This window comes from Arachis stenosperma, chromosome 8 (assembly GCF_014773155.1).
Source record: "Arachis stenosperma cultivar V10309 chromosome 8, arast.V10309.gnm1.PFL2, whole genome shotgun sequence".
In the NCBI taxonomy this organism is placed as follows: domain Eukaryota; kingdom Viridiplantae; phylum Streptophyta; class Magnoliopsida; order Fabales; family Fabaceae; genus Arachis; species Arachis stenosperma.
Window position 1 is genome coordinate 13,249,123 of NC_080384.1, and position 14,447 is coordinate 13,263,569.

Consider the following 14,447-nt stretch of genomic DNA (forward strand, 5'->3'; position numbering starts at 1 on the left):
AGCTAACTATAGGTGTTTTGTATTGGCGGATTTAGAAAAAAAAAAAAGAGACAGACCAATTTCTTAAGTTGTATTTGTTTACAAAGACAGAACACTGAGACATGAATACTGAGACACAAAATTATATTTGGTAGAGGAGATATAGACAGATACAGTGTGTCTAAAGACACTGAATTAGTGTATTTTGTGTCCATCCTAACAGAAAGGACATATGGATACTAACAAAGAACACAACTTATTTTTTATTATTTTTTTCATTATTTTTGTTAATTTTTCATAATTATATTTTTTTATTATTATATTTTTCATTTCAAATTTTTTGAATAAAAAAATAAATTAGATTTTCATAATTTATTTTAGTTTATCACCAAATAGAATACAAAATTTTGTGTCTCTATCCATCAATATCTTATCCTATCCTGTTTTCAGTGTCTTGTCATATCCTATTTTCAGAATCAAATGCAACCTAAATAACAGACTTTTGATAAAACGATACGAAATAATCCATTTATTACTCCTTAATGTTACATCACTCACCTATTAAAATAGGTCTAGAAATTTTTTTTTATATCTTTATAAAGTATATTTTGTTCTCTTCAATAAATATAAAACTTCACAAAGTAAATTTTGAAGCAAGACCTCTACACGTTCATTGTTTTCTATTATATACTCTAATATTATTTAAATTATTAATGTGATGTATTATTAATATATAATTTGCTCAAAAAGAATATAATATCCTCTTTAAAAATGTTTTATTGTGAAACGACAATTTTATTAGAGAATTCCAAATCTCTTTTTTGTCTTTTTTAAACAATACTTGACAATAATAATTTTGCTAATCATGCATATTTTTCAAAAAATACTTAAAAGATGGTCTTAGAAAACATGGTGAAGACTTCTATTTATATTAAATAATGAATTTAAGTAGTTAATAATACTTTTAATTTTTAAACTCTTCACTTACTAGTATTAACTCTATCACTAGAATATTGTTTTTAAACAACCAACTAAATATTAGCACTTTAATTATGTGTCACCAAATATGGTTCTAACTTCTATGTTGTTCACAAATATAAATATAAAGAAAAAATAAGAAATATTTAAACACTTGTTTTTATACTTGAAACTTTTAATCAATTAAAATGATGAAATGTAATATTTTAATTTGCAAAGAAACCATTAGTTAAAATTTCATTATCCTATCCTATAGCCTAGTCGTCTTGATAGAAAAAGAAAATTAGACCACAATAAATGTACACCAAGACCTACAAATAGGAGTACGGTTGTTTAGTGGATAAGGTCAAAATACGCGACTGCCACTTCATTTTGTTATCAGAGCTTTGAAAAGGTCAAAACAAACTACTGTTCATGCCGGCACTTTGGCCTTTGTCATTAAAATATCCAAGGAATTAAAAAGGGTGTGAGTAATTTTGTGACTTCCCTTGATAAATTCAATTTTATTTTTTGACCTTGTGTATTACCATGTGAAAACGTTAAAATAGTGCATTTAATTGTATATTTGTTATTATAATTTTTTTAATTTATTAATATTTGTAAAGTTTTGAGAAAAGGACAAATAGATTTTTTATTTATGGACTTTTTTGAGAAATACAAAACATTTTTTACTATTCAAAATGTCGTATATATGAGTCATTTCGTTCAATCTGCTCTCTAATGTCAAACGGACAAGGATAACGGAGTGATGTGTCTCTGTTACGGAAACAATATATGATGTAGACAAAAGTTTGGAGGATAAGTATGTTTAGGTGCTGTAACTCTTCAAATTGGTTCCAGACGCCATCGCAGCTATGTAGTTAGGGCTCTGTGCTATGGCCAGTGAAGGAGGTTTTTCGAGCACACAACGAGTCCAATTGCTATCTCACATTTATTGTGTAAAAGGTGGAGACGAGAAGGACGACATTGTTCCGATGTACAAATGTGGAGTGTATGCTATATTCTATAAGTCCAGGACGCCAAATAATCCCACCAGTAATTTTTTTAGTGCCCCTTCTTTAAAGTAACATGGTTTTGTGAAGCTTGAAGCAGGTTCATGTGTTTAATTGAATTTTGATTTTATTTTTGATATTGCAGTTAAAAAATTCATCCCATTACAAGTTCTTTGTCTAGCTTGATGATCATGTTGTAAAAATTGGAGGTACAAAAAAGTCAATTTGTGACAATGAGGTTGATGACTTGGAGCAGTACTTATGCAAGAATAAAGTAGAACAGAGACTGATTAAGTTGGAGAGGAAGCTTGCTTATCTAGAGAGGAAGAAAAAACTAATATGTTGGTTATTCTTGTGTGTTTGTTAGTAACTTGTGCTGTTGTTGTTGTTATTAAGTGTTAAAAAATAGATAACCAGAGATGTTGTGCATTGTTGTTATGATGAATTATAACTGGAGTTGACATAATATAGTTATGTTTATTCTTTGATGAATTATAATATTCTGTTACTATAATATTATGTGTTTAAATGGCAATATATAATATTTAGTTGATGGTCTAACTATGTGAAATTCATTAAATAATTTGGTTCATTAAATATTGAACCATAAGATAAATTTAAAAGATTACAATCCTAATAAAATAACATAATCAGTCTCACAGTAGGTCATCAACTGAGTTAAAAAAATTTGCCAAAAAATACTAAAATGCATAACGCATAAAAAAAGGCTTAGTCTCAAGTTTCACATTAACTATAAGTCTATAACTGACTTTCAAAAATAACTACATCATTTTTAAAATTGTTTACTCTTAAGGTGGGGATGAACTTAAACATCTTTTGAATTCCAGTGCTTGCTGCAATCAAAGTCTCCTCAAATGGTCCTCCTCTAACTCTTGCAGTTGGTTGCTGTGGTGCTTGAACATGTTGTTCGCCAACAATCTTCCTCTTAATTGATTGTTTTGGTTTCAAGGTACTGTTGAATGGCCTTGTGGAAACTTGGGCTGGAGGTTTGAATGGTACTTAACCTTACCTTGCAGGGACTACAGAAACAGGCACAAATGGAGACACTTATTTTTTCTTTCCTTTGCCAGCTCTAACACTTCTACCCCCCTCATCATCTTCACCAATGTCACTCCCACTTTCATAACTAGGAGGTGGTGGTTTATACAGTTTATCTTCCTCACTGTTATCACTATCATGATCAATAGATGAGTCATCCAATATTTTGAACTCACTTGGATTCACTTCTTTCTCAACCTCATCATCTGCGATCTGAGGTTGATCAACAGGATAATAAAAAAATATAAAATTCATCAAGTCTTTGTTCCTCAACTTAACTTGTTGTATTTGGTTGATCTCTGCATCCCTCTCAGTACATGTAACCCTAACTTTATATTTGTGTTTTTTGGATTATACCAGTAAACCTCCTTATACGATTGATATCTCAGTTCTTTGAACAGCGTGATCAAATCTCTAAAATTGACAAAATTCAAGTTCATGGGTGAAAACCTCGCAACTTGGCCATGAAAAATAGACTAACTCACTGGTAGGTGACCTTGAAAAGTAGCCCCTTAATGGAACACAAGAACACCGAATACATCATCCATCTGCAATATTTTTCAATACACATCACAACACAAAACCATACATTATTAACAATGATCCAAAACCTCACTAAATATTATCCTAAACCTGACTAATCCTACAACTAATTAGCTACTACCCTCACTTACAGTCCCTATAAATCCCATCCTACAACATGTATAAAAAATTAAAGGCAGAAGCACAATAAGTTTCAACAATAATGTACTTACTACTCTCCACAGCGGATGCAGCTACAACAACGAAGCTTAATTGGAACTGCTTTACAAAACATGAACTGCAATAAGACGGAGATGAAGCGTTATATTTTTTGGAGAAAAAATATTAGTGCTAGGACTTCCTGTAATTATTTATGATTCATATGGGCATCCTTGGCATATTTGATATGAAGTGTTGAACAATGTTTTGCGAAACGTCGTCGTCTTAGTGCATAAGGACCAATATATCTCATAACTTTCTATAACGGACCACGTCAGTCCCGTTCACAACATCTTGGCGACATGTACCCACCCCCACGCCACATAAGCGTCACCTCATATGAATCCGTAACGTTTGGCCAAGCAAATTGAACGAAAGGACCCATATCTACGATGTTTTGAATGGTTAGGGATCGTTTTATATTTTTCAATTCTGAGGGAGTAAAATGTCCATGAATAAAAAGTTCAAAGACCTATTTGTCCTTTTTCCTAAAGTTATTTGACTTTTATACCGGTTTGCACTAAGGTATCCATCAGACCAAAAGTACAATGACTAATCTCTCGAGTACTGCAGAGGTACAAAGTGGACGACCCTTCCAAACAAACAAGTTTCATTCTCATCCTCTAGTGACTATCAAACTCAGAAAATAACTTTCATAAGTAATTAGTTATTGTATGCTGTTAGCACAAAAATTTGATATTACAAATAATTCGACCATGATTGTTTGACCTAAAAGTGAGTTCGTAATATGTAAGTCAAAGTATTATAGCATGCGGGTTGTTATATGAGAATGTAGGTCGAAGTATCATAACACATGGGTTGTTCCAAAAGAGCGTTAGCACAAGAGTTCGACTTATTATAAAAAGTGAAAAGAAAATAATTAAAAGAAGGAGTCGAATTGGTAACTTCTAAAAGTCGAAATGAAATAACCACACGAAGGCTTTCTTCAGAAGCACTTTATGAAATGTGGGGTTTGAAACCAAGATAAGAGAAGACGCGGGACATTAAACTTAAGAATCAAGATTTTTTATGGTCAAAGTAGTGTCATGGCCTGAGAAATAGGAGGAAGCTAGATTATGGGAAGAGGAAAATACTCGACAAATCTATTTTTGTGGTCTATAAATAAAAGAAATGTAGAAGTGAAAAATGGACTTGAATTTAAATATTACACTATCACACAAAATTCTACAAAATCCAAAATTATACTGATGCAAAGGAGATTCATGAAGTGCAAGTGCATGTGAGTGTTTAGAGTCAATTTTCTTTTATTCTTAATTTTTCTTTTTATTTTCAGTTTATTTCATTTTATTGTTTTTCATTTTTTGGATATGTTAATTTTTTTTGTTCATTTATTTTAAAGTTCAATTTACTTGTTATTTCAGTTATAGTTCTTATTTATTTCATTTCTTTTTCTTTGCGTCGTTTATTTTGATTCTTTTCTTTTAAGAATTTTATTTTCAAGTTTTTATTTCATTTTATCTACTTTCTTGTTTTGTAATTTATCACAAATATTTCGACATACATAATTTTGATACCTACGCTAAGTAATTTTGGGATCGAACTTACTCTTGTTTAAATGAGTCATATCTACTCTCCAAATTGAAATCTTGGTACAAACTTAATTTGACATCTTTTGAAATTACAAAAAATTAAGTGAAACACATACTAATTAAAATCTAAAATAAAATCGTGAGTACATATTATTTTGAGAAAAAAAAACTTAAAAAGTAAAAATAATGAAGTTAACATGATATCTTAAACGGAAATTTTAATAGAATAAAATACATTCTATTTATATATAAGAAAAAAAACCGTCGAATTAAAAGGTTTGTTTAATTTGGCAGGATGTCTTTGATATATGCTAAATCATGGCATCATAATTGAATCAAACCTTTATTCTCGGGACTTAAAAAAGAAAAAAGGATGAAAAAAAAAGGAAAGTTTTTCTTTTAAAAGATGGCAATTATTTAAAGTTTAAAATCTCATGATAGACACCCAAATCACTCAGCATTCAGCAAGAGCAAGGGCTTCTCATAACACCATACACCACTAAAGATAGTCAAACTAATAATACATTGATTATGTTTATTTTATTTTGTTTTATTTGTAAGCAGCGTAGCTCATCATTCAATTGAAGTAATAAGTGGTACTCCCTCCTTTGTAAAATAATTAAGTGTCAATTTCTTTTATCAAATTTTAAATATATATTAATTTTTCAATGAAACAAAAAAGTGAAAACAATACTTATTTTAAAACAGAGTGTGTAATTAAAAAAGGAGTCCCTATTTGAAGTAAAAATCCACATAAGCATCATATGTACGTAGATTGTGGTACCTCCTCCAATGAATTAGGCAAAGCTAGTTTGAGTGTGGGGGCATGTGCTAGGCACTAACTAGTTAGGGAATTCGTGCAAATCTTCTTCTTTATGATCTCTCTCTGTTTTTGTCAAACATGTGAATATGATGAACCGTAGATGCATTCACTTGTTCCAAAATCAGAAGTACTTTGGGGAAAAGGAGGAAAGGGAAGAAAGTATACTAAAAAAAATGAATTGAAGAAAAGGGAAGGAGAGTGGTAGTAGGCTAGTTAATAGTAGTGGGCATGAGATGAACAACGAATTGTGAATATGAAGTGTCTATGAAACATCCTAAAAGGCTTTAAATAAAGGTGATAAAAAACAAAGTAATAGTCACATGGGCAGAAATGGTGGGGACTATTTCGGATTTGGTTGGCTTTCAAGTCATGCTCATATCATGCCCCAAAGTTGGGTGTGGTTTTGCTTTATTTTCATTCACCGTTGCTCTTTCATCCATAGTCTCCCCCCAATTTCAACCCTACCTTCACAATTTAATGTTTTCACCAAAATAAACATGGTGATATATGTAGAAAAATTAAGTTGGAAATCTACTTTGCTATTACAAAAACTCTTCTTTTTGTTTTTCCCTTCTTCTTTTAATCATGGTAATATGATATTGCTAAACTACCTATTTGTATTTTAATCTACAACTTAGTAATTAAGTCTCTTATATTTTATTTGAATCAAGTAGTGAATAATTCATATCTAGCATTTCTGTTTAACACATTCAAAATTTTGGCATTCTCATTTATAAGGCCCACCAACAGAATAATTGTAATATGCGAAAAATATAAAAACAAAAAACCAAATTCTTGTACCCACCCCTATGTCCCTCAACTCAAAAAATAAAAGAAAAAATATTGATTTGAAAAACTGCAAAATAGATGTAGCTTCTTTCATCAATAGGATGAAAGCTAGATCCTAATGTAGTGCAATAGTGGTAATCTATGAAGAATACAATTCTTTGAGCTCATTATCAAAAGTTTTTCTGATGGATTCTCTCTTGATCTTGAGAGCTGCAGTGACTAGGCCAGACTCAGGAGTCCATGGGTTACAAAGCAACTTAATTTTGGCAGGAATCTCAAACTTTTCCAAACGAGAATTCTTAGCTTCCTACAAAGAATGATGTCAAAAACCAGCACAGTAAGAGATAATTATCTAATGATAAATTGATGTTAACCTCATAAAACTTGCCTTCATTAAAGTAAATTGGTACATTTTGCTTTAAAATTGCGACAAACTAATTCGTATATATCATTAGAGCAATTCCAGTGTGTTTATTTGTATGTCCCTATTTTCTCTTTATATTAAGAGAATAGAGGCTTTGCCCATTAGAGATAATTGAGGGAAGATGAGAGAATAATAATATATAGGATCCCTGACGAAGAGTGAAAAGTGTGGTAAGTGTTTTTTTTTGGATTAATAATAAAATAATTTTTGAAAGAATAAATGCGCATCAATTTGATTTTTAAAAGATACATTGTAAATCATACTAGTCTTTTTTATAAGTTAGATGATGATATGATATAATCAGTTGCGATATATCACCATCTAATTAGTCAGAAGACTAATTTGATTTAATATTGTATATTTTGGAACCAATTTGAGCTGTTTGATATTTTGAAGATCAAATCAACAAATGTGAAATTTTCTTCAGACAATTTTGACTATTAACTCTGATTTTTTAAAGTTAAAAGAATAATATAAATTGAATTATAAATGTGTGGGATAAGTTAATTTCTTCCATTGAAAAATGGAGATATCATTGGTTCTCATTCATTATTTATGATATTAATAATAATGTGCCGTTATTTTCTTTTGTAACAGATGGATCATCAATAAGGATCAATGAGAATTTTCTATTCGAGTTTCTGTTGTAACTCAAAAGATGTAAAAAGAATGGTAATACAGAAGTTATACCTTTAAAAGTGATGCATATACCTCCTTCATAGCTTCTTCTTTCTTACATAGTTCTGAAATATCAGAATAAGTAATTCCCTGCTTTGAAGCCCATTTTTCCAATGCTTCATGAGAAGCCACCACAAGTGCCACACAGTAGCTATGAAAAGGATCAGCATGTAGCATAACGTTGTCCACATAGGAGCTGCCTATAAGGGCTGCCTCAACCTGCATTCAAATAAATTGTTAGTAACAAAACATGAAGAACATTATATTACATTCCACAATCCAGCATTCATCCATACCTTTCCCAAAGAGACATATTCTCCATGCTGCAATTTAACAATGTCCTTTTTCCTATCAATGATTTCAAGGCAACCATCTGCATGAAATCTACCTATGTCACCAGTGTAGAACCACCTCACTCCTCTTTCGTCAACCTTTACAACAAAACATACAACAATAAATATGTATAATTATATATAAAAGTAACAGGTTTCAATGTCACTATGCAAAATTGTCACTTTTTAATTTTGATATTGAAAAGATAACGGTATTTTGCAATGTTGTTGGAGTATGATGTGTTTGACCAGGATGTGAAAAACACATATCGGACCAACAGATTTGCCATTTAAAACACAAATTTAACACTTATATTTGTGTACCTGAATTTTTAAAATTTTTATAATGCACAAATGTAACCCCCAAATTTGTGCATCGAAAATTTTTAAAATACTTAATATACAAATTTGATCCTAAAATTTGTGGACCTCACTCTTTTCCGAATCTCAGATTTCATTTTTCTCCTCTCTTTTTGACAAATGTGAGTATGTGACTATCACATTTGTTCAATAATAATAATTAAAAAAATTAATTCCATATTGAGAAAAAATACCAACTCTTTCAATAATTATGCATTACAAACCAATTATCTCAATATCAACAAAACTTTAAGACCAACTTCGAGATTCACAAATATATTTTACCTAACACACCGCCTTCTACAAGAGACTTTTAGGCTAAAGGGTGTATTGTATAGTGATTTGACATGTCTACTTGGTGTTAAACATTCAATTTAAGTATAATAGGAGTGCATGATCAAACTCTTGATTACTTTGTTATATAAACTACGAAGAATATTATATGAATTACTATTGTATAAATTTTATGCGTATATTTTCTACTTTTATTATTAAAAGTGATTGGTAAAAAATTTATATGATGCCATAATTTATCTAAAAGTGGTACAAATATAATTTCTCATTACAGAAATTGAAAAGTAGAGGAAAATAGTAACCAAAATCTTATGCCAGTTCAGATTTCCCCCCCCCAGAAGTAAAAAAAGGAAGAGAACATGAAGCCATACCTTATAAGACTCTCTAGTTTTTTCTTCATTTTTGAAGTATCCAAGGGTGACATTAGTACCACCAATTACAATTTCACCTCGGGGCATCGGTGAGTCATTAATTGAATATCCACCTTCAGGCCAGTCGATTAGCTGAGTAAATAATACCAAATGCTAACATAAGACATATTTTTCGAATGCATATATAACGGGACGGTAAACCCCCGTTTTAAGATAATCATATAAATAAAAGCCAAATCATTAGAATATAACTCTAAGGGGTCGATCACGGGAAAGAGGGTTAGATTTAGCATTTCTATTCATGTTATATATTCGGTTGCAAGGTAATCAACAACAACATTTTAACATATTTGCACGTTACAGGAAGCAGAAATAAATGACAATTCAAAGTTTAAGACAAGATTAATAGTGATAATTGGTTTTAAAAGCAGGAAACTACTAGAAAACAAAATCAGCTCCTATACGAAGAATATCTTAGATATGAAATGCAGGTTAATTGTCCTTATGATATGATGTGAAATAATATAAAATGCAAGGAATCGCTACACCAAATGAGGGTGAAATGGTACGATTTCATTTAAAATATAAGGAAATAAAGATCATATAAATTTCAAATGAACAAAAAAGATATCCTTATACAAATTGCATTGGGTTTAGCCATTAAAAGGATAATTAGATTTGATCGTCACTACCTTGATGTATGAAGAAGGAACAGGTGGTCCAACATGACCAACACTTGAATCATCAAAATCAGAAAATGCTCCACCGGCACAGGTTTCTGTGAGACCATATCCTTGACCTATTCCAGCACTAGAGTCGACAATTAAATTTCAAATTGGATAGAAAAAGATGATCGAGAAAAATTTGGAAAGCACAATAGAACTAGCAGACTAGCAGCAGTACATGGAAAAAGCTATATTTTAGATCATTCTAGTGCGAATAAATAATAAGATTTATTTTGGATAGCATGCATGATTTGTTCCTACTTCCTACCTAACTCTATCTAAAATAACGAACAACCTCTTGCATTAAAAATTGTGATCAATTTACTTGAAGTTATTTTCCTGTGAAAACCATAGATGAAAATGGTTAAACAATTTGACTTAGTATATGTCGTCTAACAATTTTATCTATTATTTTCACCTGATAATTTCATGTGAGTAGCCACCATTAAAAATAGAGATGGTTTGGTTACAGGCTCGAAATTGAAAACACTAACCTAAAACATATGTTGATGAATCGTTGGGCATCAGCAGAAAGTGGAGCACCACCTGATAGCATAAGACGGATATGACCACCTAGAACTTTTCGGATCTTCCTGAAAACAAAAAGATTCCATAGAAATGCTTCCAATCCCCAAGCACCAAACCAGCTACCATTAAGTGCTTGCAACCTCCGTTCATAGGCTAAATCAAACAATTTCTTTGATAGTCCTCCCTTTGTATCAACCTGCATGATCACTCAATTTAAATTAATTTGAAGCATAGCTAAAGAATCATTCACCAAACTCACCAACAAACACAATGAAATACCTGCTTGAGGACTCCATACCGTACGCGATCAATAATGGCCGGTACAGCTGCCAACAAGGTCGGCAGCAATACAGTAGCATCTCCTTTTGTTCCCTTTTTTATCTTGTTTGATGAATCAGTCAGAGTCAAAGGAGTTCCATACCCTATAGCACCCCCAACAGCTACAACTATATGCTAAAACAAGTTGTGATGAGTTGAGTTTGTCAGAGGAAACAAGAAAAAAAAAATGTCTTTTTTAAATTGAAACTTTTATTTACATAATCCACTGACTAAGTTAATTTCCCATACCTCAGCTACCAACTCAAGGACATGAGCCATGGGCAAGTATGCCAAATATATATCATTTCTCCCAACGTTAGGAACTATTCTCATCACAGCACTAATTGTGGCTACCATATTAGCATGTGTCATCATGACACCCTATTATGCAAAAGAAAGAATTTGAAGTAAATAACCCTTTTATTTTTCCATTTTATGATAACTTGATAAGTTTTTTCAGTCTTAATGGTGGTTCTGATTAACCTTAGGCATTCCTGTACTTCCACTTGTGTACATTATAACTGCAACATCTGCTGGAAGGGGTAGATCTGCCTCAACCATGACTCTGCCACCAAGTGCCTGAACTTCTGCAAAGGAAAGTACTTTCCATCCATGCAGAGCAGATGAAGTATCAGATGGGATATCGTTATCCAAGCATATCACACGTTTTACGCACTCCAGTTGTCCACGAACTTTAGCAAGTGTTTTCAATTCTTTGCTCCCACAAATCAGAGTTGTAACCTCTGTCTGGTACACATTTCAACATTCTCATTACGAACAATACACACTAATAGAGAACAAAAGTTTAAACCATAGCAAAAGAGAGATATAGATTGAAAAACCTCATTCAAAGAATGACACAAAGCTTCCTCTCCCAAGGATGCATATATAGTCACAACCGTCACATTTCTTCTGAAGCAACCCTGATGAAACCCAAAAAAAAAGAAAAAGAAAAAAAACCCTCAAATTATTCTGTTTTTGGAAAAAACCAGAGACTTATGTAAAACTGAAATATATCGGTCACTTCACAACTATATGTTTGTCACTTCATAATTATACAATAGAATACAATTTAAGTATATCACTTGTTATTGTACTCATTATATACTCATCACTTTCAAAAGTTGTCAATTCATAACAGACGATACAATACAATGGAGCCACGCTTGCTTCATTACCGCGAAGAATAAGTTCATAAATGAGTGTAATGAAAATGGAAACATTTCTTCGTGTTTTGGATACAGAAATAATAAGGAAATGGATATTGTCATCCCTATTTTAATAGTTCACTTTTTTTTCTTATAAATTGATGCAAACATAAAATGCAAATATATCACGTGTGGAGTGACATGATAATTTCTCAAATAATAATCCTAATATAATAATAAGAAAAAGCTCTGATTACATATGAAATCTCAAGTTTATGTTATTGCACAACATGCATGCCGCGGTTGTATTTGACAGTGTAAAGTTGTTTCACATTGTGCATGAAAATGATTAGGATTCTTTTCTCTTAAGTCTTAAGAAAAAAAAAAGCACAATTCTGTTAGGCATGAAAACAAACACCTGCAATGCAAGGAGCCACTCGGCTCTTGTGTCAGCGAAGATAGCGGCACGCTCGTGCCTGGAATGCCCAAGCTCCGCCAAACCATTGGAGAAACGAACCACGGCTTCGAAGGCGTCGCGGAACGTGAGCCACTTGTAACCGCCGAGATGAAGCTTCTCGAAGGATCTGCCGTCGGGAGCCACCTCATTCTCACGCGCGATCAGCTCGCGACTCCCGAGAAAGATCTGATCGCCGTGGTTCTTGCATGAATGCTCCAGAAGCTCTGCGAGGGTGGTTACGCCATCCCACGCTGACGTCACTAGCGACTCGAACCGGGCGTTACGGATGGTGAAACCTGGCTCTCCGCCGACGTCGACGTAGACGCCTTGGCGCTTGTGGCGGCGGTTGCGGTTTCGGTTGCGGAGGGAGAGGAAGATGAGTGGGAAGATGAAGCCGACAATAACGGTCTTCATGGTTAGAGAGTGCGCTAGAAGAAGGAGAAGAAGAAGAAGAAGAAGAAGAATGGAAGGGAATGAAGAAGAAGCAGTTGCGTTAATGAATCGGAAAGAGATGGGATGAGAGTTTTAAGGAAGTGTTGAGCTTTCCACTCAGTGACTCAGACGAAGTCACACAGTATAATCAGTTTAGATTATTTTAGTGTTATAAAACAAGAACAAGTGTTTTCCGTTTTTTTTTTAGAAATTAAAAATGTTATTGGTAATATATATGTGATTTAATTTATTTTTAATATGTATTTATATTATAATATTTATTTTATATTAATAATTAATTTTAATAGATAATTTTAATGTAGATAGAATTAAAAAATATTTAATTATTTATATTCACTAACTAAAATATTATTTTACATTTGTATACATATTTTAAATTAATTGTAAACACACTCAAGTTTTATTAAAAAATAATGGTTGAATAATTTTTTTATGACATAAAATATTTATTTCATTTTATGTCAATTATTTTTAATAAAAAAATAAAAAATAAACACGTTAATTATATATATAATATTATTTTTTATTTATCTTTTTTTTTTGTCATGATTATTTATCTTTTTTATTTGTTTTTTGGTCAAGTCATGCTTATTTATCTTATTTTCCATTTCTTTTAGGCAAGTGAACAGGGGGCCAAGCCCAAAGTCTTTACGTTTTTCTAAATTTTATAAAAGTCTAACTACAATAGGTATTTTTTTGGACTGGTGTAACAATAGATTTGTCTTACTGTTATTTATTAAGGTTACAAGTTTCAAAGGATTTTGGATCCAAAAAAGATGGGTATTTGATAGAGAAAGATACAGATATCATTGGGCTTTGGGCTTCTTTGTTCACTAACATTATCTTATCCAGTTTTCTTCTTTATCTTTCTTTAGAATTGAAGAAAAAAAAAATCTTTCTTAACAATGGGTAACCATGTGGTGGGGTGGAAAGGAGATGTGAGTGGAAATTTGAGATTTGATTAGGTTAGAAAAATGAGTAATTTAAAGATTTTGAGTTATTTCATAGTGTTTTGGTAATTTTGTCGATTGAATTTTATTTTTTATGGGTATAACTTTAGTTTTAAATTTTTATGAATAATTTGTCAACGTTCAAAGAATTTGTATACTTGTATATATTTTAGGGTTTAGGTACTCTAATAGAATTTACGTATACTTGTATATATTTTACGTGGAATCTTAATTCTAATCTTCTAAGGATATAACACTAATTTGTAGTGCTAGTATTTAGTGCAAACAAAGATTTAAGAATGACTAGTAAGGAAGAGCAGGGAGGAATGAAGAAAGAAGGTATAATCTTCTTTAATTTTACGAATGTCAAAGGGGGTTTGGAGGAATGCCAAAAAGGAATTTGGTAGGGAGATTAATGGTAGATAGATTGCTCTGCATTGGTACGATTGAACCAGCTATGTCTACAATCTGGCGACTACCGGATGGGTTGAGGATTAT

The 14,447-nt window shown here is 31.8% G+C and overlaps 1 protein-coding gene across 1 annotated transcript; it reads right to left on the reverse strand.

Annotated features, from left to right (window-relative positions):
• Positions 1 to 7,043: 7,043 nt before the first annotated feature.
• On the reverse strand, positions 7,044 to 12,960 carry LOC130945420 (long chain acyl-CoA synthetase 9, chloroplastic-like). The gene is made up of 11 exons (XM_057874141.1): positions 12,508 to 12,960; positions 11,784 to 11,864; positions 11,425 to 11,688; positions 11,191 to 11,322; positions 10,903 to 11,076; positions 10,590 to 10,819; positions 10,063 to 10,180; positions 9,371 to 9,502; positions 8,310 to 8,444; positions 8,026 to 8,232; positions 7,044 to 7,218 (listed from the first exon to the last, which is right to left on the reverse strand). The coding sequence occupies exons 1-11, from the start codon at positions 12,958 to 12,960 to the stop codon at positions 7,051 to 7,053; spliced, it is 2,094 nt and encodes a 697-aa protein (XP_057730124.1). The 3' UTR covers positions 7,044 to 7,050.
• Positions 12,961 to 14,447: the final 1,487 nt, after the last annotated feature.

What these genes read in the sequence shown, in the direction of transcription:
- LOC130945420 (XM_057874141.1), bottom strand. Translation starts at nt 12,960, where the DNA reads ATGAAGACCGTTATTGTCGGCTTCATCTTCCCACTCATCTTCCTCTCC. An exon ending in TGTGTCATTCTTTGAATGAG is followed by an intron (nt 11,689 to 11,783) that starts GTTTTTCAATCT and finishes AATGTGTACCAG; the next exon opens with ACAGAGGTTACAACTCTGAT. An exon ending in TTCCTTCTTCATACATCAAG is followed by an intron (nt 9,503 to 10,062) that starts GTAGTGACGATC and finishes TTATTTACTCAG; the next exon opens with CTAATCGACTGGCCTGAAGG.